At 40.2% G+C, this 26,831-nt stretch overlaps 1 protein-coding gene across 4 annotated transcripts in view; it reads left to right on the top strand.

The window, feature by feature from the left end:
- The window catches only part of nrxn2b (neurexin 2b), a 581,101-nt gene that overhangs the window by 519,005 nt on the left and 35,265 nt on the right, over nucleotides 1-26,831 (top strand). For all 4 annotated transcript variants that reach the window (XM_068307857.1, XM_068307860.1, XM_068307859.1 and 1 more), the window contains one exon: nucleotides 17,517-17,688. In XM_068307857.1, the coding sequence (XP_068163958.1) occupies nucleotides 17,517-17,688 (172 nt within the window). The remainder of the gene's footprint in view (nucleotides 1-17,516; nucleotides 17,689-26,831) is intronic.

Here is a 26,831-nt window from a genome sequence, read left to right on the forward strand (position 1 = left end):
TTAAAGAAAACATCTTGAAATACTCATGTTGACTTTCTGAGTCTGGTGACAAATAAAAGACAATGAGCTAATCCACCTCTCTACCCAGAACTATTCTAAAATGTAGAAGTCCAGTGTGCAAAAACTCAGGAAGAGGTTGGGGAATGTGTGTAAAATAGTTGAGAATTTACACTGAAGTCTACATTTTCTTCTGCCAACCCACACACACACACACACACACACACAAACACACACAGGCAGACATGTACACACACACACACACACACACACACACACACACACACACACACACGGATACCATACACACATACACACACAAAGCCACATTACTCTGCTGAGACACATCTGATAGATTAGCAGCAATTCTCAGTTTGTTAACTCTCGTTAACATCTTTTCTCATCCCATCTTTTTCTGTCACTCAAACCTGAGCTTGTGCAGTTCACAGTTCCATCATCTGTGTACCTGATTGTTGTCAATTTATGCCTCATCTTCAGCCCTGCCACTTGTCATAAAGAACCATTGACTGGATTGTGGCTAACCTTAGTTTTCCCTGTGGCTTTTTATTATTTTTCTGCTCCAACATATATAGTACTGCACACTGTAGCTACACCATTATCATCCAAGCATGACCTATGGTGTTTTCACAGATGTACAAAAGACGTTGTGGAATAGTAGGATTTCATGGATCTCTGGTTTAATTACTGCTGGATGTCAGTAACGAGCATGCACAATGCTTTTGCCCTGAATCTGGGCATGACACGCGGTTGTAATATTCTCATGTTGTATGTGGAACATCCTACTGCAGCGCACATTTGGCTATATCCCATCATCACATTTGTGTTTGTTTGTCTGAATACATGGAGAAAATCACTTGTCAAATTTTCTGCATGCATGCTCATATGTTTTACATGATCCCAATCCAAGGGCAGAGAGACGAAGAAGAGTTTCTCTATTTGTCTTTACCTCCTCTGCATCTCCTTCAGGGTTGCCGTGTGAGGAGGATATCAAGAGAAATCGCTAGATTCACGTGAATTTTGTCAATCTGACAGCCCCAAATACATGCAGAAGAACAGAGAACATTCAAAATACATCTGACAGTAATCAACACTTAAACTAAAAGTTTCTGATCATCCAGCAAAATAAAATAGTCTTAAGCATTTGTTGCAAAAATTTAAATTAAAAAAAAACCCCATCGGGCTGAAGAATGAATGTGTTTTTCTCATTATTCATAACCTATAGTTCATCACTTAATTGTCTTTCCACCCCTCTTTAGTTGCATCTAATCTCAATCATACGTTAACCTTAAGTCATTTACCATTGTCAATTTTTTTATGCAATATGAATAATTACTGTTTTTTAGACGTATTTAAGTATTTATTGATAAGAGTGAGTTTTCCAGAACAATCCCTCATGGCTGTTTTTACTTTTTGATTCTATTTGGCAGATGAGACCGGCCACTCCTTTTGATTTGCACTCTGATCACAGTGGGGCTGCATTGTCATAAATTGACCACAGGGGGCAGCAAATATTACCTGAATAGATGTCCTGTGAGGAAATGAAGTGAGAAGGGTGCATAAAAAAAAATAAAAAAACAGGAGTACCAATAAACAAACATCAAGCTAAGAGAATTCATGGTGTACTGTTGTTTTAATAAACACTGTGAACAGTGTCCTTCATTTCCCCTTGAGATCAACAGGTACCAACTTTTGTTCTTGTATTTACAGGAAAGACAGCCATCATCCAATAATAATGAAAGCTACTTAAACTGAGAGCCTATTTCGCTTTAAATACTGTAAGACCATTAATAACTTTGAACAATGAGGTCATAGCCATAACAGGATGGCTAGAACACTGACTTCTGTGACATCCAGGTGTTTTCTCATTTGACTGATTCAAGGTTAAAGCGCTGCTATACTTCTCTCACTTTAAAATGTCATTCCTTTTCATTTAGTGCCGAGATGTGAAGCAGTTTGAAGGTGAATGTTCATTTAAGAGTCTAAATCATGGGTATTTGTGGATGTTCAATTAGACCAAATGAAAGTTTAAAAAAAAGCAATACGTTTTACTTTCAGTGTCCTTCAGCCTTTGCATCCCCTGCTCATCTAATTTACTCACTTTACCCTCCGTCTCATCATCCTCTCTCCTCTGCACCCCCCCCCCCATCATCCCTCCGCCTCTGCTCAGGTCATTTATTTAGGGGAGTGATGAGGTACGTCGTCTGTGGAGGGTTTGCCTGCTTGATTGGGCGATGAGGCTCCTGCTTAGGGTTTTTAGAAAGGCAGGCAGGGGAGAGTATTCCATCTGAGCCCCCACACTCGTCTCTGACGCAAGCCAGAGAAGAGGAAGGTGTTGATATATAATGTATGCTTTTATTTTTAGATTTCAGCTCTTAGAACTCCCATCCTGATGTGTGTGTTGTTGTTGTTGTTTTTGTTGTTGTTTTTTTGTTTATACACCTCAGATGTGTGAAGCAAGCGACACATGCCATTGGTGAGAGTGAGTAAGTGCTGACATTTTGTCATCATGGATTTATAAGGAGTAGCATTATGTATCTGTAAGGTGTGTGCAACACACACACACACACACACAGACACACACACACACACACACACACACACACACACACACACACACACACAGACATAGAGACCCTGAGAGTACAGTAAGTGGTTCTGGCTCAGCAGCGTTAAACAAGGCCAAGAGTTTGCTGTTATGGACAGTAAATAGAGCAGAGCACCTCTTGTAAATAACCAACAACAAAGCCTCATAAATCTGTGTGTGTGTGTGTGTGTGTGTGTGTGTGTGTGTGTGTGTGTGTGCGTGTGTGCGTGTGTGCGTGTGTGCGTGTGTGCGTGTGTGCGTGCGTGCGTGCGTGCGTGTGTGTGTACATGTATATGTGCCATGTATTCTTGTGCATGTTTGGATGAACTCTTTGTAATTAGTCCTGACCCTCTGTTCATTTGACTCACTTTATATGCTTACAACCATTTATCAACACACCCACGACTTTTACCTGTCTGTGTGTGAGAGACCAGAGGGAAGTGACCACTCACTGACCTTCACGCTTTTGCCTCCATCTCCCCATCTGTTTCATGACCACACTGGTCACATGTGCTTATGTACACACAGTTAACTCTGGCATCCTTTCAGTGGGCCCACTGGCAGGGAAATCACAGGTCAGCCAGAAGCAGGGTACACAACCAGGTGGGAGGTGGGATTTCTTATATAAGAAAAAAGAAATGAAATGAAATTTTTAAAGTTCGATTTGTGGATAAAATAGGTGGATTTATTTAAAAGGTTTTATCCAAAAAAAAAAAAGAAAAATATTGGTTTATTTTCCCCCACTTCTACCTTCCACCTTACAAGATTGATTTTTGTCAAAGATGGAAAATGGCATTTTGAAAGTACGTATTGCTCTGTGCTGAAGTGGGAAACAGATGTGTTTGCATGTGGGCTTTGTGTATTTGTGTACACATGCTTTAGAGAGAGGCTGTTGTGTGATCTGACAGTTGTGTTAAATTGTTCATTGGCAGCACAATCAGATTGACGTGTAAAGTCATTCGTCATCCTCCAGTTTTATTTGTTCTTCCATAGAGGATATTCGGTGGGACTGTTTCAATAAAGTTCACAAATGCAGCTTTCAATTTATTTTAAAAAAAAGAGACAAAACACACAGATTCAACAATGAGCGTTCAATATTATTTTCTTGGTGCATGATTCATCACACTTACAGGTCATGGCTGTGGCACTCCAAGCTGGCACAGTAGGGTTGCTATGGTGACGCAGCATAAGAAAGAAGAACACCTCTGCCTGGTGAGGCGACAGCATTTATCACCTGCTCGGGGGGGAGCAAGGTCTCACCTGACCAGCTGACCGCTCACATGTGTGATTCAAAGGGAAATATCTGCCGATTTAGCTGAGAGTTTAAGAAAATCAATGAAGTACCTGCAGCCCATAATGAAGTGAGACCTGGTATTAAAGGTGCACTGAAGCTCAAGGAAATGTTGCAATGGTTACCTCCTGGAGAGACTTGAAAGTGGAAAAAATGGATCTTAACTGTGACTTGATTATATATTTTTGAAACAGTGACATTTTGAAATGAACAGATATGGAAAGTCAGAGCCAAAGCCTTTTTTTAAAAATCCATATTGCTGTTGAATATGATGCATTTGTAACAATTTCAAGCATTTATGCTTGAACTTCAGTTTTATCCTGTAATTCCATCACTGTTTCTAATTTACATGTGAATGGAATAGACAGGGGAAGCATGATGGTCCTTATTGACGTTAAAAGCTTTCTCCAGATTTGAGTTGAGCCAAGTAATCTGATCCCACGTCACAACCAGTTCATTTGCAAAACAACTTTGAGGCATCCTTTCGCGTCTTTAGTGATGTTAGCAAAGATACTGACACAGAAACTAGACCAGATTACACCGACAGTAGCTTGGCTAACCGATGCTATATCCAAATGGGTTTCCACGGGCTGGTGGCCCATTAAGATTGCTGAAGATCAGGGGGTCCAAGGCATTATCCACTTCACTCCAATAATTGTGTCTTAAACGTCTGATATGTAGAGCTGTTTTGTTGTACAAAAGAACACCACTACTTTCCTAGGATACCACGTACACATAACTAATATATCATTTATTATGAATTCATCTCACCATTCTTTACTGCTTGTGGGGCCTCAAATATGAGAGGACTCTTGCTGAAGCATCCGCTACTTCGGTACCTTTGAATTCCTATCTAATTGTTCACCCTGCCATCACTTCAGCAGGGGTCACATACCGGCATATTAGATTTAAGTGGACCAGACGAGATCACATTCCATATAAATTGTGCAGTTGGCTCACTCCTGAAATTGGAAAGCAACTTTATTCTGATTAACTTTGTAGATAAATGATATGGCTTCATTGGGTTATTACATATGAAGTGAATGTAATAAAAATTTGCTGTTTGTATGATATATGTATTATATACATGTGAAATATACAAAAAAAAAAAAATTATTCTGTTTCCTTTAACAAAACATACACAAATTGCTTCATTTATTCTACTTGATAAAAAACATTGCAGTTATGTAGTTTAATTTGATGGAAAATTAAAATCTAATTACAAAAATTAAATGAATCAATCGTTATCATTTGGGGGGAGGAAAACACATAAATGAAATGTGTGTCTTAAATACAAATGGGTTTACAGCTAGAATTAGAGAGACAGCTGGAATTATATTCATCATTAACACTCGATGGACATCTGCCACACGACGTTTTATATATATATTTTTAATTAGCAGCATTTGTTAACGCAATAATTGTCCATTATGTGGAAGATGTGGGCAGGTTGTCAGCTATGTGTGTTTCGCAGGTCTTGCCCTGTCACCCTGTATCTTGTCTAGATTGGGTTAGAAAGAAAACATCTTGCTCTACATTTCAGAGAGAGACGGGGCGTGAAGCTTTCTTCTCTTCAAATAATGTGAAGCCACCTTGTAAACAAGAGTCCCACCCAGTCTTCTCTGCTTTTTGATAAATTTTGTCATTGCCACTTGTGAAGATATACTGTTATTCTGAGCAACTGCATGCTGTGTTTACCTCTGCTTCAGCAAAATGACACATCCGTGCTCTCATTGTGTGATCAGAATGAGATATTAATGTATGAGCTTCTGCTCGGAGTCGTTGCTACATGCATGTTCTTTTTTCAATTCACATCATGTATAATTGTGAAAGCATTGGCCACTGGAGAACACAGGGGGAAGGTTGGGGCAGAGTTTTTCATCCATTTAATTACTAATCATTTTCTCTGATTTCCTGCAGTATAGTATACAGTGCCTTGCGAAAGTATTGGCCCCCTCAAGGACTTTTTGAAATTTTGCCACTTTTCAGTTTTTTATTTGTAAACACAATATAAAATGTTGAATAAATGTGGTTCCACTTCACGATTGTGTCTCACATGTTGTTGATTCTTGAAAAATATTTTCAGTTTGTTATCTTTAAGTTTGAAGCCTGAAATGTGGCAAAATGTCAACAAGTTTTTGGGGGGCCAATACTTTCGCAAGGCACTGTAGACAAGCACAGTATATGATTCTCAGCCCTGAGACTAAATAAAATCATTAGCTGATATTTAAAAGAAATACAGTACATAAGATTCTTATAGCATTTGTGACTATCTCCATATATAATTCAGTATTTCATAGAATTTTTATTTTCCTCTTTGGAATTCAGCGAGCAGTTGATCTAAATCCTAGTAGCTGTAACTAACTAGAGTTGGCAGAATGGTGGGTAGCGCTGTGCCCTCACAGCAAAAAGGTTCCGAGTTTGATTCCTTTCTGTGCAGAGTTTGCATGTTCTCCCTGTGTCTGTGTGGGTTCTCTTTGGGTTCCCCGGCTCCCTCCAACATCCACAAACATGCAGCTTAGGTGAATTCGACACACCGAATTTTCAAAAGTTGTGTGTGTATTTGTCTTTCGTGTGGCCACACGCTGAGCTTGTGTCTTATCTGGGATGTACCCCGACTTTCACCTGTAGCCATTTGGGAAAGGTTCCATCAGACCTGTGACCCGCAAGGCACAAAAGACGATTACAATTGTCTTGTTTACAAGAAGTTGGATGGACTATCTAGAGCAATGAATTAGTATAACCCTGATTTCAGTACTTTTTGAGGTTATTGTCTGGTTTTCTTTTCCCTTTGAGTAACATCTTCAGAACTTAGAGTAGATGAATTTATAAAACACTTTATTTCCTAACTGTGAGTCAAATTTTATGCGCCTGAGAGGAAATATCTTTTTTATTAATCTTTTCTAAGAAGACTCTATTGTTAAATGTGTGTAATTCAAACCCGGTGTTTTTATTGATGTGAGTGTCTGAGTAAAATTCTGAATGAGCTGACACCACAAAATATTTATAGTCATTACAAATCCATTCACTAACCATCACCAACGTAAATAGTGTCGTCCATCCTTGCAGTGATTTACAGGGTAAGGAATCCACTTTTCAGGTACGTTATAAATCCCACACAGTGTAACACCCCAAGTTATGGGAAACACTCAGTCATTATTCAGATTTTATCGTCTTTATTTTCTGGTTAAAGTCTGAACAGAGAGTTATAAGGTTTGGCAGTATTTGTTCATGCAGCAAAGGGTGTTATAAGATTGAACACTGCAGAGAATCTGTGTCAAAATAGCACATCAGCCACCTTTCAATGAACTCCAATCAAAACACCATAACCACTATTGGTGCTTTTTTGATTAGTGATCAGCTTGAAAGATATGGATCAAGTTTGGTTAAAGGAGGTCTCTGCAACTAAAACACTTGATCTGAGGCTGGGGGCTCATGGCCACGACCTCCAAACGCTTCCATCCTCATTAAATTGGATGAAACGGGTGAGGATGAGTCGAATCTCAGTATAATTCCCAGTATAATGTTGGATACTGGCATAATGTCAGTGCGGAGGTTTACTGGAGGCTAGTTGGAAAGGATTGCACAGGTGTTTCTGATGAACTACACAGACCGATGTAGAAAGGCATACACCAGAAAAGGATTACGCTGCCAGATTTATCCCTCTGCTTGAAAACATGCGTGCCGTGTGTGTTGGTTAACCAGCAGTGATCTCGACAGCGGCTCGGGACAGACAGGAAAAGGATGAAAAGACAACAAGGCACACAGCCAGGGACAGAAAAAAAGAGATTGTGTTCACTTTATCCATGTTTGCTCAGTTTAGCAAAGGAGAAATATTAACGGGTGTGCTCGACAGCCGTGGGGGAGAGAGGGGGAGGGGGGTCATTTGAACTGGAAACTGTAGGAACAGAATCTGGATCCATATTGAGAGTAACACCTATTTTCTTAACTTATCATCTAACTTAGTCCCCATTAAAATCTGTTAAGGCATTTTAGGTCAAAGTAATTGCTTGTATTCCCGTTTAATTGCTTGTTTGCTTATTTTTGGATGCATTTTATGAAAATTCATGTCATTCATGAGTTCATGTCATGAAGTGTAAAAATGGAGACATCTTGGCACACTGTGTGCAGTAATAGTTCACTTGATTTAAAGTAAGACATCCTTGGTTTTTGGCACGGGTAACTGTACTGTAAATCACTCCAGTGGGCATTCTGTGCCCTGAAACAGTGAAATGAGACAAGATTTAGATCCCTGAAATCATAGAGATGTATAGCTAGGTTGACAGAATGTGTTATAAAGCAATAAATAACATACAGTTAATGTTTTAAACTCATAATCAGGTGTCCATTGTGGCCATGGCACCGCCTTGCCCCCTCTAGTATTCTCTCTCTGTGTTTCTGGATCTTCTGTCTGACATGTCAACTTCATTTATTATCATTACAAGAAAATTGCTCCATTCAACCGGTGGAAAACTCCCCATAATGCATCATTGATAATTTCCGTCAGGTAGTTCAGAACCACAAAGAAAGAATAGGAAAGCAATTAAAACTTAACTGATCTTTTTTTTTAATGAATTTGTTCTGCGGTTTTGCAGAAAAGAAATAAAATTGGAGAAGAAAGATTAGGCCTTGAGGACGGAAAGCAGAAAACAATGAAGAAAACAGAAAATAGACTAGGAATAAGGTCATAGCCATTCTTTTCCATTTCAGCCAACTGTCTCCCTCACTTCTTCTCAACAGTTTGGAACAGGTTGTTGCAGATAACATACAGACACACACACACTAGTAACTTTTATGGCTAACTGTCCACACTGGTTTTATGAAGTGTCCAAATGGGATCTTGCTCTTTGTGGGCCACAATATTGGGCCACAATATTGGCAGACCTGACAAGTTGCCGTAGCAACAATGTAAGACCAGAGGTGTCATCCACGTTCTGAACGTGCAGTGGCTCTTGCGTCGTGCAGAGTGACGTCACGGACAGTCAAAACCGATCGGTGTGTTTGGAACTATTCAGACTGAGACACATCTGTCTAGAAGAAGAAACATAATTAATTGATCTCACAATGGAGGCATTATCTTTTCCACTCATAACTGATACACATGCATATATACAGCATATTCTGTATATGGGCCCCTGATGCAAGCACAACTACACACAAGGGGGCCTGTAGACATGCAAATTAAATACAGTGGGAGGTAGAGTGGTGGGCAGCTCCAACCAGGTGCACCCCCAAATGAGCAGCTTGTATAGGGGACGGTGCCTTGCACAAGGCGCCTCGGCAGTGCTCTGGAGGTGAGCTGACACCTGCCACTGTCAGCTCACCCTCTGGGTGTCTGGGCGGGAGCGGGAATCGAACCGCCGATCTTGGATCATAGGTCAACTTTATCGCTGAGCCACTGCCTCCCCTAAATGTGATTTGAAACTACCTCACGAAAGTGGTTTCAATCCGCAGTGGTGGAAAGTAACGGAGTAAATTTACTTAAGTACTGTACTTAAGTACAGATTCTGAGGATTTTTACCTCACTCAAATACTAGAATTCTTTCATACTTATTACTCTTACTCGAGTAATAAGTAAAATGCAATTGGCCACACGCAGTGTTCGTCAAAGAAGGAAACCTATCACAGTACACGTTCTCAACTGGGAACGTGTACTGTGAAAAGCGGAAATACGTCATCCCCTACCCAATCAGCTCAAAACAAGACCGCGGTGGCAATGGCGACTGCCGAAGAAGTCTCCGTTGAATCTGATGAACATGATGAGCCGGAGTTTTATGAGGCGGAGGAAGAAAACCCTGCTGGAGAATCTCAGACAGCATTCAGGTTTAGATGAAGTTAACCTGATCATTGGTACTTTTTCAATCATCTTCAGATAAGATACCCAAACTGTATAAATTTTAATGTATGGTCTAAATGAGATATGTAGTGTTGTTCAAGTACATGACAGCTCAGTGACACATTTCTGACTTTACTTTAAAAATATGAGGTGTTGTCATTTTTAGGACAAAGAAAAACAAAGTGCTGACAATCTGTTTTTGGTCTCATTCAAGCAAGGAAGACAAAAAAAAAAAGTTAATGCCACAGAATTAACCCATACAATGTCAGAGGGGATTATTATTGTGCAAAGTTAACTTCGCAAAGACAGATTAAGCTCAACATTCAAGGACTCCACTATCTCATTTCACAGTTTGCTGAGTAGATTTAAACTGTCAGGCAGAGATGTTCTACAAAACTATTTCATTTTAAGTTTTTGTATCATCTACCATCAGCCAGAGAGCACTCTGGGTATCAGCTCCCTCCCCTCTGATCACTCACAGGAGAGTATGGATCAATGGGATTCTTCCAAAACCAGGTTAGTAACTCCTGTCAACACAGTAATGAGCCTCTGGGGAGGGAGAGAACTGGTTAGGAGATAGGAGATTAGGAAAATGGGGGGGGGCGCAAAAAAGCACAGAAAAGGCACAATTCAAAGTTAGAGAAATAGTCATGGAAGACGTGTTGCATGTCTTTGTTGTAATGACTGAATTGCCATTTCAACTTCACTTGATTAGGACCTACAGTTTCATTACTGACTGTAATTCTAATTCATATTGAAGTGAAATACTGGTGTTTTTGTTTACTTCACATTTACTGGCACCAATGAAATGTCTTTGGGTCATCAGCTACTGTTCCATTTTGTTCCTAGAAAGACTGCCAGTCTAATTATTTTGGTGGCAGATATATGGATTGCTGCCATATCTTAATGTTTAGTCAATTGATAAAGGATTATGCAGAGTAGGTAAAGAGAAAGAATTGTTGAACACAAACAGATAAGAAGGATGAAACTGCATGGATGGGAAATGTTATTAAGTGACTAAAACTGGCAAATCGTTGCCAGCATATGGGCTTAAAGAGATTATTTTCTGGCTTCGCCTCAAGCAATTCACCTGCACTATTTCACCGTCTTCTAACTTCCCCGTCTTATTACTCTCTGTTTCATCATATCACTGTATTGTCACTTCTTCTTTTTCATACTTATGTGTTTTCTTGTTCCTACATTTTTCGTCTCTGCGTTATCTGCTCTGTCTTCCATCTATCTCAGTGGTAACTTGGAGAGGCTCCCACAATGAACCATGTTTGCATTGACAAATGTAGTGATTTCACCTTAGCAACTTGTCAAATGCACCTTTTCTATCTGCTGGAGAAATGTAGATTCTAGCATAATGCTAATTTGACAATAAAATTCTGTAAGGTGTCAACTGCAAAAGCTTGAAGAAAATGCACAAAGTGCACCTAAAGCAAAGGTGCAGGGAGATGCTTTTGTATAATCAATGAGGGTTGTTAGCCATAGGTAAGGTGGTAATTGTGTCTTCTCAAAATGCCCTTGAGGAAGATATTAAATTAATCAGCTAAAGTTTAACTTAGGTCACTGCTTCACCTGCTGCTCCATGAAATGAAAAATGAATCTCTAATCACTTTTTTCAATACATCTTGTGCCTTTTGAAAGAGGTCACTGCGAGAGATGAACCCGCAGAGTATTTTCACCTAATTCTGAAGTTTCTTTCTCCTTGTCAGTTAGAGAGTAATAGTTGTCTCCATCTTTCACCCAATCTACAAACAATGTCAGACTATCTGCTTTTGTTTGTTCTGCAAACTCTGTTTGCTTATTAAAGGTCCTCGGTTGTGCATTTTCTTCACCACCTCTACGGTAAAGAAAATGGAAGGTTGATTTTGAAAGGTTATAACACCAACTACAAGGAAATGTTGCAGAACTTTTTCAAAATGCAAACAAAGAACTTTTTTTAAAGCATTCTTGTCATGCTTTACCATGGTGACCCCATTACTTTAATAAGGCGATAATAGTATGTGTTGCGTCAACAGTTCCGTTTGCTGTTTGCATGTAGCGGAAAACATAATTAGTTTAAGTTCATGCTCAATGTCAGACTTAATAAGTGGTTTTTTACTATCTCTGCAATCATTGCACATTTCCTTGACAATTCATACTTTTACAGAGAAGCATTATTAGCTGTAGCATATGACCTAAAGACAAATGGTGATTACTTCTCCCATTTTAGAATATGGTGATTACATTAACATAGTCTGAAAGGCATTGAGGCCACACATTAGTATGCATTTTGCAGACCGTATGTGTGTGTGTGTGTGTGTGTGTGTGTGTGTGTGTGTGTGTGTGTGTGTGTGTGTGTGTGTGTGTGTGTGCGTGTGCGTGTGTGTGTCGATCAGCTCTCTGCATTTAATAAATAAGAACATGAGGTGTGTCAGTGCACAGCGTGACCTACCTGAAGGACGCACTCATGTTTGCATCTAGGTGTGTGTGTGTGTGTGTGTGTGTGTGTGTGTGTGTGTGTGTGTGTGTGTTTACAGTGAAAAGGGGTAGGTCGGGTGGGATTCAGGTCCACTCCAGTTCTGATGGTCATTCTGCTGAAGGAGCCCATCCATCAACAGTCTCGGTGGTGCACTCAGTATGTACAGTATGGCTTTACATAGAGGGTTTTTCCTCTTGAGGGTGGAGACGGGCCCCCTGCATTGTTTTGGCTCACTGCTGCTCTTTGTGTTCTCCAGGACAAATGGGGAAACTCAGCGTGACTCATACTCAGATGGGATTGAAATACGCCCCCCTCCCCACACATACACACAAACACACACACACACAACAGCACCACATCTGTCTGACCCACCAAGTTTGTAATGAGATCTGATTCAATATGAGGGTGGCCGTCTGTCCATTTTCAAAGAAGGAAAGAAAGTATCTCTGACCGGTGATGCTGAAAGAGAGCAAAGAAACGAAGAGTAAGGGGAAGGGAGAAGGAAGGAGGGTGGGACTGAGAGATAAATTCCTATTAAGATGAGGAGATAGGGTAAGTCTTTCAAGGTGACTACAAGAGATCTCACTAAACACATACAAATGAGTCGGCTGAGCCGCCAGAGAGATGGCATATCATCTCTTCACTGACTGTCTTGTCTTCACCCTCCTCTTTTTGGCCTGCATCAACTAAATCAAACTGACGTACATGTAGATCCGTGTGCATGATTCTTGTCACTTATGGAGAATATTAGGAAGGGAAGACGTGAACTCTGAGCACTCGCTATCAGCCATTATGCTGTAAAATAGCTATCTGGCCAATCAAAGACACTCTGAAGACGGTAGGTGAATGGACGGTTGACATTTTAGCCAGTAAGGCTCCTATATGTTATGCAACAGCCCGCTACGTCTTACATAACACTGCAGTTCAGAGTGGAAGATTAGCCCAGCTATACTGCTCTTTAAGCAGACCCCCCACATGCTCCTCTTAAAGGCATTATGCTTACATGTTGACAAGATGATTAGAATTATAGAGTCATTATTACCTTAAAAAGGGGATGTGTGGAGATAGCATGTGATATAGGCCATATCAGGGCAAATACTTGCTCCAGCTGTAACATGTTATGAAATATTAAGCTGCTTTAAACTGCGTGACGTAACCATGGTGATGGGTGTGCCCACAGAACCATGATGGGAGCGATTGCTTTTCGTTTGGCGTCCAGTAAAAATCTATTTATCAGTGGCTGCTCTGTTCATGCTGCTGTATGGGCAGATTCATAAGCTTATAATTACCACAGCTCTGCGTGCTTACACTGGTACAACAAGTGCAGCAGATACAGGCTGTGATAGATCATTAGCGGGGAAATAATAAAGAAGCTAACAAATAGTTTTCATTTACCATCACCCACAGGTCTATTAATATGAAATCTGTCAAACCAAATCATCAGCCTCGGAAAATTCTCAAACTGGTCAGCAATCAGCAGCGGCATTGCTGTTGTTTTTACTCTGTATTGTTTTCCTGTTTGTTGCTCCTGAATCTTGATTTGTGACAGAAATGCAAACAGACATTGAGGAAATGCAAATAGATCAAGGGAGAAACATGTTGGGAGATGAAAAAGAAGAATTATGATGGGACTGTCGAACTAGATTCACATTCACCCTCTTTGTCGAGCCTCCTCTTTTTAGCAGACAATCAGTGTGTGAAACAAGAAGAGAAGATTTTAGCTTTTTCAAAAAGAACTCTGAACTGGCAGCATCTAGAGACCCTGGAGGCTCATCAAGATTCCCCAAGACCTTTTATCACATGGTGTTTGTCTCGGCCTTTTGCTTTTCCTTCTCCTTCACTGCCTCTTCCTTTCTGCACAATGTAAACAGTGAGAGTCCGCTGAGGTTGTACTGTATAGCCATATGCAACTGCAGCCTCGTTCTGATGCTGCCTCATTGTCATTCCACTCCCACCAACAAATTTACACGCTCTCACACATTGCAAGGTCATGTTGAAAAATTTCATTCGGAAATGCTTTCCATACTCCAGCACCACTCTTTCTTATCTGTGTGTGCTGCACAGAATTACAAATACGATGTTCTTTGTCTTTCAGAAAAAGGACAGAGTGACTCTAATGAAAGGATTACACACTTTTCTCTGGCAGCAGAAATACAATAACAACGGTTATTTGACAACCGTTCAAATAACTGTTGTGTCAGACACTGATCAGCAATTTCTGCTCTGTGGAAAAAGAATACTTTTCATGATTTTCCTCGATATTTTGTCAAGGAGAGCAAGTTGGTGCGTTAGTAATCCCAATAATATTAAATCTGAGATAAAAGTAAAGCTTTTTATGATTTCAGTAGAAACTTACTCCATTTTGTAGGTATTTCCAACCAAACCTCTGCCACTGAAGCTCATTGATGGACAGTCACTGATGGACACTGTCCTCCTGAGGCACTTGATTTTGTAATCAGATTTTATTTAATGTGCATTATACAGCGCAGCTCTGTGCAGACCCCCCTACCTACACCACTGTCCCTCAGAGAGAAATGTAAGATGAGCTAACCTGTGGAGAAAAGACCAAAAACATGGCATTCTTACTCCTGACATTAGCCGACAGCTGCAAGAGATGAAGGGCTGCTAAGCAGCCGTTTAGAAGCAGTGGTGTTTAAAGAGCAGCCAGGGCTTATTGTCAGTTACCTACCAGTCCTTCATTTTACTGTTGCAGGCTTGAGTGCTCCCAGTCATTCAAAGAGTTCTCCACTCCTTCTGTTTCCAGAGATATGTTCGCTTAAGGGAAATGGCTATTAAAATGTCATTAGCACTACACTATAATCATTTTTAAAAAAGCACTGGTTCCCAGCGGCTTCCCAACCTAAATGGTTCAATACATTCCCCTAACACCAGGAAGAATCCTAATGTTGCAGAACACAAATGCTAATCTCTCTGTAAATATCACTCAAATTCACTCTCCTGCTTTTGAGTTGTAATAGCAAGGATTCTTTGCTCTGGTAAATTAAATTAATTCTCCAGGCAACAGTATCATGATTATTCTAAGCTTTCTATTGCTTTGGCCAAGAGAGAGGTGGTCCCAAAATCATCCTGATCACCCTGTCCATTTAGTATTTCTTCTGCTGCTCTCAAGGGTATCTCTATTCAAAGCTTTGATTAAATTTTCATTCACGTGAATCTGGCTAAACGCTTTCTAACCGTTTTAGTATTTACTTCTTAGAATCAATATTAGATATAAGCATGCATGTGGAGAGTGGGCAGAGAGACCGTAAGGGTCAGTCTATTACATGAATCAATTGATTAAACACCAAAGAGGAAGAAAAGCACTTTGCTATTTGAGACCTTGAAACATCTTTGCACAAAGAAATCATCTTTTGAGCATACCGTCAAGGTCTAGTGTAACATAGTTATGATCTGCATTTGGAAGATGCTCAGCTGCGTGTGTTTCCTGTTACACCTCCACATCACTTGTTTGTTCTGGTGCTCAACATTCTCTTATTTTCTGTGGATTACTCTATGCCATTAATCACGGTCACCAACACTTCCACTTGCACCCTCATAGTAAATGCTTAATTAATATTCTAATTGTATCTGTCATCAGTGCATGGCCATACCATGGCCCCGGCTGAATTCTGTAACCACTTCATACAGCTCAAAAGAATGGTTGGAATGCACATACATTTGGTTGTGATTATACCGCTCATTAACTTACTGCACAACCTCTGCACTTATTTACTTAATTAACTTGCTATTTTAAGTTCTGTTAACATTAGTATGGTTTGTTTTCCTTTTTTTAAATGGTTAATCATCCATGAATAATGGAAAACTGCCGCCAGCAAAAGCCACACGTTCACCTTTGAATATCTCAGCATGTGGAAGGTGTAAAAAATAAAAGCACATAGCTAATGATATAATGGAATCAATGAAGTTTTTTCTGCAATGGGCAGATAGCAGCGTGAAAACGTGACCCTCCTGTGTAAATAGGCTGAACCTGAAGCGGCAATAAACAAGCATTTCTGTCAACACTGTGGACAAAAGGACAGTTGGGACTGATTCTAACCTGGATGTGGAACGTAAAACTGTAACTGAAGATTTACTGCCTGACAGAGACATTGTCTGTAATGGAGGTTTCTATGCATGCAGTCTGCTTCCCTCACTCTTACCTTGCTCTATGCCTCCCCGGTAAACAATAACTCCATAAATGACTTCGACCTTTCTTGTGAGTGACTATAGCAACCACAGCGTAAGTAAGTGGTTGACTGTTATAAACGTAAAGCAGTGGGCAACCATCAACAGAAATAGAAGGGAAAGGGGAGAAGATCACCAGATTGATACTAAAGGTGTTTGAGTCCTCAAGAAGTTTTCAGTTCTTTAGCAGATTGATGTGAGTTCTGATGCTTCTAGTGTCATGAAACGTACAGACAATGACGTTTGGTGACTCGGTATCTTGATATCTGCAATGAAATTGAAAAATTTGTCATCATACAAGCCATACTCCGTAAGGCAGTGTGGTGAAATGTGACCATCAGCATGCTGATATAATTGTAATGATGTATTGTTAGCTGGTAACCTCCTGGGGTCCAACATCAGCCTGTTGAAAACATTCCAAAAGGGGCTAGCGGTAGAGCCGGTTGTCCAATGTTCGTAGTTGGGCGGTTCGATTCCCACTTCCACCCAAAAACACCCAGAGTGAGAGCTGACAGTGGGAGGTGTCAGCTCACCTCCAGAGCACTGCCAAGGCCCCTTTGAGCAAGGCGCCATCCCCCTCACAAGTTGCTCATTTGGGGCACACCAACAAGGAGCTGCCCGCCACTCTACATCCCGTTGCATGCTTACAGGCCCCCTTGTGTGTGTTTGTGTGTATTACAAGGGCCTGTAGACACTAATGTACACACAAACACACACACACACACACACACACACACACACACACACACGCTATATATATACAGTATATGCATGCATTTCATTAACAAAGATACTCGAGTCTCCCATCTTAATTTTCCTTCAGGGATCATAATAAGTATATAAAATTTTAAAAAAAGATTTTAAAAGTTTTTGATCTACATGGGCTTTGAAACTATCACCCTTCGGTCCCTAACCCTAGACCTAGTGGACTAATTTACTGCTGCTCCAAAGAAGAAAGGTTCAAAATAAATCCTATGGAGACCATGACATAAACCAGGTTAAGTTAAGTTATGGTTAGGGGTTATTTGATTTACACCAACAGAGTTATTGTAAGGTTACTAATAGTCCTTTGTTGTTCAAAGAGTGTTTGTGATGTTGCCTTCCTCTCACAGTGTCTGTCATCGTCTGTCTACAGGAACGGGGAAAGATCGGCGTGATCTTCAACGTGGGAACGGACGACATAATCATCGAGGAGAGCGCGGTGATGGTGAGCGATGGCAAGTACCATGTGGTGCGATTTACTCGCAGTGGTGGAAACGCCACTCTACAGGTGGACAACCAGCCTGTCATCGAACGTTTCCCCTCAGGTAGGAACAGGGGGCTTCAGTCTGGGGTCTGGGGGAGGGAAGGAGTCATCATTGTTTGATCTGAATGTTCACAAAATTGTATTCTTATACAAAATGGATAACACAGTGGAGAAAGAAAGAAGGAGCTTTGTAAAAAAAAAAAATACTGATTGGCTTTTCATGTATCGCTAAAACCAACAAGGTTCTGCTTTATTTATCATGGAATTCTTATTAAAAACAGCATCACATTATTCTTAGGGATAAAGTCAGGTTCTGGTCCAAAAGGCAGGAAGAGCCAAGTGGCATTCCCAAGGCAATCAGTCTCTCTCTAGGAGATTCCAGCTCTCCACAGTTAGCCTACTATTGTGGTGGCTGGCACAGAGAGAGCCACGACTGAAATGATGCCAGTAGAATGTAAGTGTGCCAGTCAGGTGCTTTCCGGACACATGGGAACAAGGCGCAATACAGAGAGAGGACGCATCACGCTGGAAAAGTATGCTGAGGTGTTCATAAGTCATACTTCTGCTCCACGATAAACACAGACACAGCATCATTACACATACATATTTAAAACGAGGGCAAACACCCGATTAGTCACTGCTGGGGGTGAGCTCATTCGCTGCTTGTTGTTTGACCATAATCACGCAGTTTTGGCCTAAATTATGAGGTTATTTTTGACTGTGCAGAAGCTCTCAATTAGTTTCTCTCTCCACTGTGTTTACCCTGGTTTCACGGTTGTTCAAAGGAAGACATTTTGTATTCCAGCCATGAGTTTGATTCAGTAAACACTAGGCTTAACCAGGATCTACTGCCTGCCAGGTTGGGTATCAATGGGCCCAGTGCCAACTAATACTTCAGAATTTAAAAGTCTTAAATCTCAGGTACATGCAAAGATCTGCAAATATTTTCTCCTCTGAAATAAATGAATTCCATCTCCACAGTCTAACAATACCTTCTTAGGGAACATCATTGTTTCTGACAGCAGGAGGGGTGCCACTAATGCGACCATGATATTTTCTCTGGTTGACATATAGAGCAGTGGGACTGTGCCATTCTCTGTCACAGCAGTGATCCTCTATTCGGAATCTTTGTTTTGGCGCTGAAAGAAGCTTTTTCTTCTGCTCATCTGTTAGCATGGCGAGGGGCGCGCATCTTAGCCAACACAGGTAGCACCCTGTGACACTCCACTATTTTTAATTATATATATAATTATAATGGAAATGCAGCCCTTTTTGCTGCCTCTTACGTCAAAAAAATGCCCCTCAACTTACTAGGTGCTCCAAAAAGGCTGCTTGTTAACACTGGCACATGTCATCATCCAAATGTATCTTTTCTTTCATGAAGAAGCCTCCGTGCAAAGCCCATATTGTATTCTATTTATTTCTCTTTCCTTCCTTCCTCCTTACTGCTGTTGCTGTTGTCTTAGTCAAACCTCCCTTCCCATTTTCTCAGCTAATTAAGAATTGAAGAGTGTTATTTTGCTGTTGTTCATCAGCTTGATGAATTTTGTATTTGTCTGTCAGGGTTTCGGAGCCTGTCTGAAGTTTTATGAGGACTAAGGGAAGGAAGTGGATGAATGATGGGGAGGGGGCTGCTACTTTGTTGGTGTGTAATCGCTTTGATTCATTTACACGAGCGAGAAACATAAAAGCTATTTCTGAGTCCCCTCTTTGAAGGTTCTAGTTGTCGTTGTCTTGTGCAGCGACATCCAGGGGAAACGGGGAGGGGGAAGGGGGGTTACACATTAGGGAAGAAAACCCACAGATGAGACTGAGGCACAAAAGGGTGGAGGAGTGCTTAAGGAAAAGACTGACAGAGGGATTGAAACAGGAGGTGTGTAAAAAGAGAAGGCGGTTACGTTGTGTAGTGACGATTGAGAGCTCAATGGAGCTTCCTCGGTGCAGGTTCGTGTGTCCCAGATAATAGTTTTAGACATTTTATGGGGGGTTTTTTAGTGAAACAAAATGAGCTTCAATCACAATATGCAATTTTCAGAGTTATGTCAGTCTAAATGTGGCTGGATTTAGAAGAATATAGAGAAAGCTCTTTTTAAAAAAAGGAGCATTCAGGTCAGTTTTTAAGGTTTCAATTGTACATTTTCGCCCAAAAGAGTTCTGTGGGACTCACATCAGGTAACCTAAATGAGATGCCACTGCTCCATTGTGCATATAAAGTCACATGTGGACTTCATCGTCTTGCAGACTGAAGCCTGAGAAATGTGAAAATTTGCAGAGATATAATTTAAGATCAGTGTCAGTAAGGATAAAAGAACGTAAATAGGAAATTCTATACAATAATCCAGAGATCTTTTTCAGATATGTTGTCTTGCAATGCAAAAATTAGGAGAGATCTGTTTCAATTGCTTCTCTGGGATTATGAACATAAGGCTGCTGCAAGGTGATGATTTGGAGAGACAGGATGTTAACAGCTAACACGATCATCACCGGTCAGGCACATTTTTAACAGCAAAGCAACACTTCTCTTGGTGTACCACAAAGTGTTGTCCTCGGGGATTGTGTGTGAGTGTTACATGGGTGTCATTATTTGTGTGTGTGTGTGTGTGTGTGTGTGTGTGTGTGTGTGTGTGTGTGTGTGTGTGTGTGTGTGTGTGTGTGTGTGTGTGTGTGTGTGTGTGTGTGTGTGTGTGTGTGTGTGTGTGTGTGTGTGTGTGTACACATATGTGAATTTGATGGACAGAAAGCAGACTGAAAGTATCAGAGAAGCACAGGGCCGGCTAATGTAGTGTGTCAGGTGTCCCCAGTGGGTCCTGTAGCAAAATTCATTGCCCCCCCCCACCTGACCGGATCACACTGAGCACCTCTACCTGGCAACAGCAGAACAAACATGCTTAACAAGCTATAACACACCAGACATAATTGCGCCATTTCACACCAGATTCCCTTTATTTGGTGGTCACATGCTGAAAAAAGAAGCAGACTGTTAGTCTGCAATGGTTTATTTGTCCCTCTGAGCCACTGTCCCGAAGAGTTTCTGACTCATTTGTGATCGGCAAAAGGCTAAGAATTATTTTTAGACAAATGCACCCCCCTAGCATGGCAACCTCCTGATTCTTCTCAGTTATAATCACAGCTGGAAGGTTTCTGACTTGAGGTGTTAACATTCATTTTATTTTTTGTTGTAACTATCGTTCTCTGGCTAGAGAAATGCTCCAAATGTACGTTTTGTGTCCCCAGCTAACAAATGAAAAGAATGTGTTTCTCAGAATAAAAAAATCCTGCTCTAAAGCATGCACAGCGTCCCATTCTGACTATTGTGGATAGACACTTGTTTTTGAATGACTCTGATGAGGAGTCAGTCTTGGCACTCAGAGGACAGTGGTTACCAAGTAACCCAGAGTTTTGCGACTCTTAGCATTCATTGTGATCAGACTAGTAGATCAGACATTTTATCTTAGAATTTTAATATTAAAAAATTTTCTGCTAAACTGTGTGGGCTCCAAAGTGATGGAACCCTGATGATTTTCTTTAGAGAGCTAATGATCGACAAGCATTTCAGCTAACAGTCTTCAGTATGTGGCCCTCAGACCGGCAGGTCCAGCACACCGTAGTATAAGAGAGAGCGATGACTTCAACACAGCATACCTGAGATAATTAGCTGTCTTTTTAACACCATCTCTCCCTCTCCCCTGCCCTTCCAAAAACAGTACAATTGAATAAGTGTGGTTAGAATACTTTTTCTGCTTGGACATTTTCAGCAGCAAATGTATTTGTGGTGAAAAATAGACAAAAACATTATATTTAAGTTTCACTGCACAGCAGCTTTCCCTAAAATCATGCATACCTTACTGCAATTGTACTATTTGTTATCGCCCACCTCAAGCATGTGCAAAGAATTGTGGTGATGACGGGTTGCATCAGGGCATACAGTATAGCGTGTGGCCATAGTAAATATGCATATGTGTGGGAGAAAGTCAGCCTCCACTGAAACACATTTTGGAATGACATCTATTTGTTTGAGGCTCTAATGCTGCTGTGGCATGTAGCATCTTTGTGGAACAGAAATCTACAGACGATGGAGCACCAATTTGTGTGCTCAGTAACATGTTATATTATTAGAGACACCTTACTTATTTCTATAATTGATTGATCATTAATGACAAATAATTAACTTAAATGCAAAAATTGTATTTTAAATATGCTACCTTCCACATGGGGTTTTCTTGTCACCCACGGTTTTTGGTTAATTGGTTGGTCTGTGAGCGGGATTATGCAGTATCCACTTGATGGATTTATACAGAATAACACGGGAGGTTGGTGCATGACAGGAATAGACCCAATAAATACTGGTGGAGATTCAGTTAACAGATACATTCATATATATTTTTTCACTTTCTGTAACATTCTGTTTTTCAACATTTTCCCTAATACACAAAAAACTTTTGCAGTGAGTCTAAAAATCCCTTCAACCATTACCCAGGATTTCTGACAGATCTAAATCTTTTTCACTGAGATGGGACTGGTGATATTAAATGATTAATTGGCAATCAACTTTTTCTTGATTCATATTTTTTATACTTATTTACTTAGGATTAGACTGAAAAATATTAATTTAAGCTTGACCATGTTTGACTTTTTTGGATTTTTTTAACAAACATTATTTACTGATGAAAATCCATAAAAAATGAATAGATTCATACTATAAAACTGAAACTTTTCTGAAGGCCATGCTTCCAAACCTGTTAGCATGGCTTCTGTGGTGGCAAAAATTGTGAAATGCATTATTTTTCATGTGTTTGTCTGGGAGATCCAGATTTACAGTCTATACTTGTAATCAAACTTTGATCCAATCTGGCCACAAACGTTGCAGCTTTTCAACCCATCTCTCAAAATCTGAACGAGTGAGAAAAATACAGAATTTGCAAATATATACAGAAAAAACATTACCAAACTGCATTTATTTCACAGAAGTTACTCATAACCTCATAACATCTGACATCCTTTTCTTCTAATTACACACAGAGGACAGCATTATCATCATCATTTCCCACTGATTTTCTCCTGAGGTGTGTCTGTACATACCGGTAATTAGCCATTCAATATTGTGTTATTCTATATCCTTCAACAAAGAACCACCACCAACAACAATAATTTAAAATATAAATATTTATACCTTTAGAACCTCAGATCAATCACATCTATTGCTTTTGTGAAATCGTCCACCGTGTTATTGTTCTGTGAGTGTGTCTCTTTCCTTGTTGTTTTTAGCGTGCAGAGAGGTCAGATGTGGTGGGTTTGGGTCTCCTGCAGCATTAATCCCTCTGTCCCACAACTGCTGATGTTATGGCTACATATGCAGTGTTAACCTACGGTATCTTCTCAGAATTTGCTGGAGGTTTCACTTGCACCTACCTGTCTCACAAGCCTTCTGCCATCTCTCAGTACAAATAGCCAAATCACCAAAAATTGCCCTGATACTAATTCACAACAGTAAATTATCACATTATGCTTCTGCAAAGGAGCTTCTACTCAAAGCCATCTATAGCCTGTGGGTTTATACCACACTTGGCATTTTCAATTCATTGCTGTACCCCCTGAGCTTTGGATAATCATTACGCATCTCACAATTCTAGTTGTATCGTTACTTTCGCAGCATGTTGGCTGTAATTACCATATTTTGTGGCCTCATAACTTTGTCATTATGCCCTTCTTCTTTTTCCACATTCATTTAACAGTATTTACAGGCAAAAGATAAGCAGAAATCTGTCATTTAACTTTAGTTTGGAGCTAGAATGAGAAAGTGGCCATGGAGGCAGGGTGTGGGGAAATAGAAGTGGGGTCTGCTGGGGAGATATAAGGCAAGAAAAGCAACAATACTCACAACAAAGTGTAGGATGAATTGTCGCTGTCAGTCCTGTGATGGATGAGGCTTTGCGTCTTAGTGAATAATAAGCACTTCACAAATTGGATTGGATCACAAAAGATATGATTACAGCCAGCCTCTACAGTACGACACAGTTCCCACACGGCCCTCACAGGAAAGCACAGGCAAACACACACACAATATATTATTGTCCGCAAGCCAGGAATAATTTCATGGCAAACTGTCCTTGCTAACAAAATGATGTTCTACTTAAAATGTACTCAAACACAGCAGTGTTCATTTTGAGTAGATCAACGCAACAAATGCAGCTCATAAATCCAGAATGGAAGTAGAAAGAGTCAAAATGAAGTACAAATGTTGTTAGTCTTTTCCTTTATTCTGTAAGGCTTTTAAGGGATGAAAGCTGGTCATTAGAGGAAAAAAAGGACAGAGGATAATGGTCGATTCATCAGGAGAAACTCTGTGATGGTGAGGTCAGCTCCGCCTCTACCAACTGAGTTGTTAAGACTTCTCAGATAAATGGTCAAAGAAAAAAGGTCACTAAAGGTGTCATCAATGCTCTGTCCTCCATCTTCCCTGTTTTCATCATTGGCTTAATGTCCCATACGGTTTCTAGATATCCATCTTTGTCTTTGCAACCTGCACACACAAAGAGAAACAAAACCAACCGTGAATTAGCAAAGGGAGATAAAAAGACTGAGTGAGGGGAGAAGGCTTGGGCAGAAGAACCACTTTCTTCTTCCTCCTGGCAAAAGCAATATGGGAGCACTCAGAAGTGCCAGTTAAAATGCTAAAAGTGGTAGAGAAACAGGATTTTGAGAGGAATGGGGTACACTTTCTAAGACAAATGTTAGACAAATGTCCAGAGGCAGATGGACATAAGCTGAGCATGGACTAGATTTAGCTTTACTGGATTGGGCCTCAGAGCAGGAAGGGTTGTAGCAGCCTTGTGTGACTTTGATGGTCCACAGAGCAGATGATAATAGATGTGTGTGTGGGTGATATACAAGCATCTTTTCTCTTTTATGGCAGCTCTACTGTAGGATAGGCTCATTTATGTGTTAGCTCATAGTGGTTTGTATCATTAATGATGCTAAATGTAATTATATTTTGCACAGCAGCAGCACTAGGCAGGTGATGTAAATGATAATTTTCAAGATTTTCTTTATAAATCACTGGTTGCAGTTTCAATTAAATATATCATATAGCAGATGAACACAGTGATATTTGAGAAGTGGAATGAGGTTTATAGGATTTACATAAAGTGTGCAATAATTATAAAGAAAAGTGAACAGGTGCATAAATCTGGGCTTCCTTGTTGTTTTATTGATTTGAATACCTTTAATTATTGGAACAAAATGTTTTTGGTAAGCTCATTGACCCTTGAGCTACATAGACAGGTTAAGCTAGTCATGACAAATTTAAGGTGGCGAAATACAGGTTGTTCTCCTCTTTGCATTTTCTCTGAAGAGTGGAAACATGGGAGCCTCAAAAGTACTGTCAAATGACCTGAAAGCAAAGATTGTTCAGCTTCATGGTTTCGGAGGAGGATAAAAACACCTAGCTCAGAAATTTCAGTTTATTCAGTGAGGAACATGGTGAAGGAATGGAAGACCACAGGTTGAGGCCCGGAGTGGCAGACCAAGAAAAATCTGTGATAAGCAGATAAAGATGGTGAGAACAGTCAAACTCAACACACAGACCAGCTCCAAAAACCCACAACATGAACTCACTGCAGATGATATCACTATGCATCAGTCAACTATTCAGCAAACTTCGCACAAGGAGATGCTGAATGGGAGAGTAATGCGGAAGAAGCCTTTTCTGCACAAATGCCCCAAGCAGACTCGCTTCAGGTCTTCTAACCCAAATTTGGACAAGTCAGCCTCATTTTGGAATAAGGTGCTGTGGACTGATGAAACTAAAATTAAGTTATTTGAGGGGCATGCAGGGCGAATGAAATACACAACCTTCGAAGACAAACACTTGCTACCCACAGTAAAATTGGTGGTGTTCCCATCATGCTGTGGGGCTGTGTGGACGGTGAAGGTACTGGCAATCTTGTTAAAGTTGAAGATCTCAGGATTCCAGTCAGCATCAGCAGATTCTTGCATATAATGTAAAGAATATTAAATACTGCATACATCAACAAGACAACAACCCCAAACACTGCTTAAATTCTTCATGCAGAAGAACACAACCAGAATCCTTTTTGTATATATTGCACACTTTTTGTAAATCCTATAAACTTTATTTCACTTCTGACATATCTTTGTGTTCATCTGCTATATCAACTGAAGTAGCACAACCAAACAACTACTGATGTATAAAAGTAAAATCTTGAAAATTATCAGGGGTGCCCAAACTTTTTCATACAACTGTAATATGCGGTTTTACAGATTAGCATTACATCATTAGCATCAAAATGACATTTAAGATAAATGGCATAAAGGTGTGATGATTAACTTCCTGTCTCTTGTTTTAAATGAAAAAATTTTCCAAACCCTACATTTTAGGCAGCTGATCAGAAATGATTTGTTGCATTTGAGTCAAACAGTTGCATGGTATGTGTTTGCCTTTTAGCTGACTGATGACTTGTTTTGGATCTGTATATTGAACACTACAGTATTCATTAAAGTAGATGTAGCACTGTTCTAGGTTTATTAAAAAACAGGCTACTGAGTGTTGTTACTCAAGCACTAATAAAGAGGAAAATGTCTGTTTAATTGACAGCACTGATACTATGAAGAAGCTCAGTGGATTCTTTGTGTTAGCTTGTCTAACAGGTGAAATAGTTATTAGTGGAAAAAGTAATCTTAATAGACTCCAGTCTTATTAGGCCCACAAGGAAAACAAGTTAAAATTTTAAGTGATCTGTGCATTAAGGACAATTTTCATGGGTCGGAATTATCTTTTATTTAACTTTACAATTAGAAAAAGCAGGAACAAAGCCTTAAATGAGGGCATCCAGCTCAGTAACTTGTAAATAATGACAGTTTCCCCTTTTTCCATGGTTTCCTGTAGGGCATCTGGGGCTCTGTGACTCACTCTGATTGACTCTTGCACAGTTGGAAGGTAGCTCCTTTTATTGGCTTACGGCTACAAATGATGGACAAAGAGACAAATAATAGTGAAATTACTAAAAAGTAATAATTATTAGAGAGAGGGTGCCTAGTAGCAACAGAGGTAGAGAGGGAAAATAGTGTTTTAGGTAATTAGAGTGACAACTCTAATCTCCACAGGACTGGAGATTGGGGGGGCGGCTCTCTCTGGCTCATTGTGACAGCCACCCTCGCGCAAATCCACCGTGGCTGAGATGAAGG

This window comes from Antennarius striatus, chromosome 23 (genome assembly GCF_040054535.1).
Source record: "Antennarius striatus isolate MH-2024 chromosome 23, ASM4005453v1, whole genome shotgun sequence".
In the NCBI taxonomy this organism is placed as follows: domain Eukaryota; kingdom Metazoa; phylum Chordata; class Actinopteri; order Lophiiformes; family Antennariidae; genus Antennarius; species Antennarius striatus.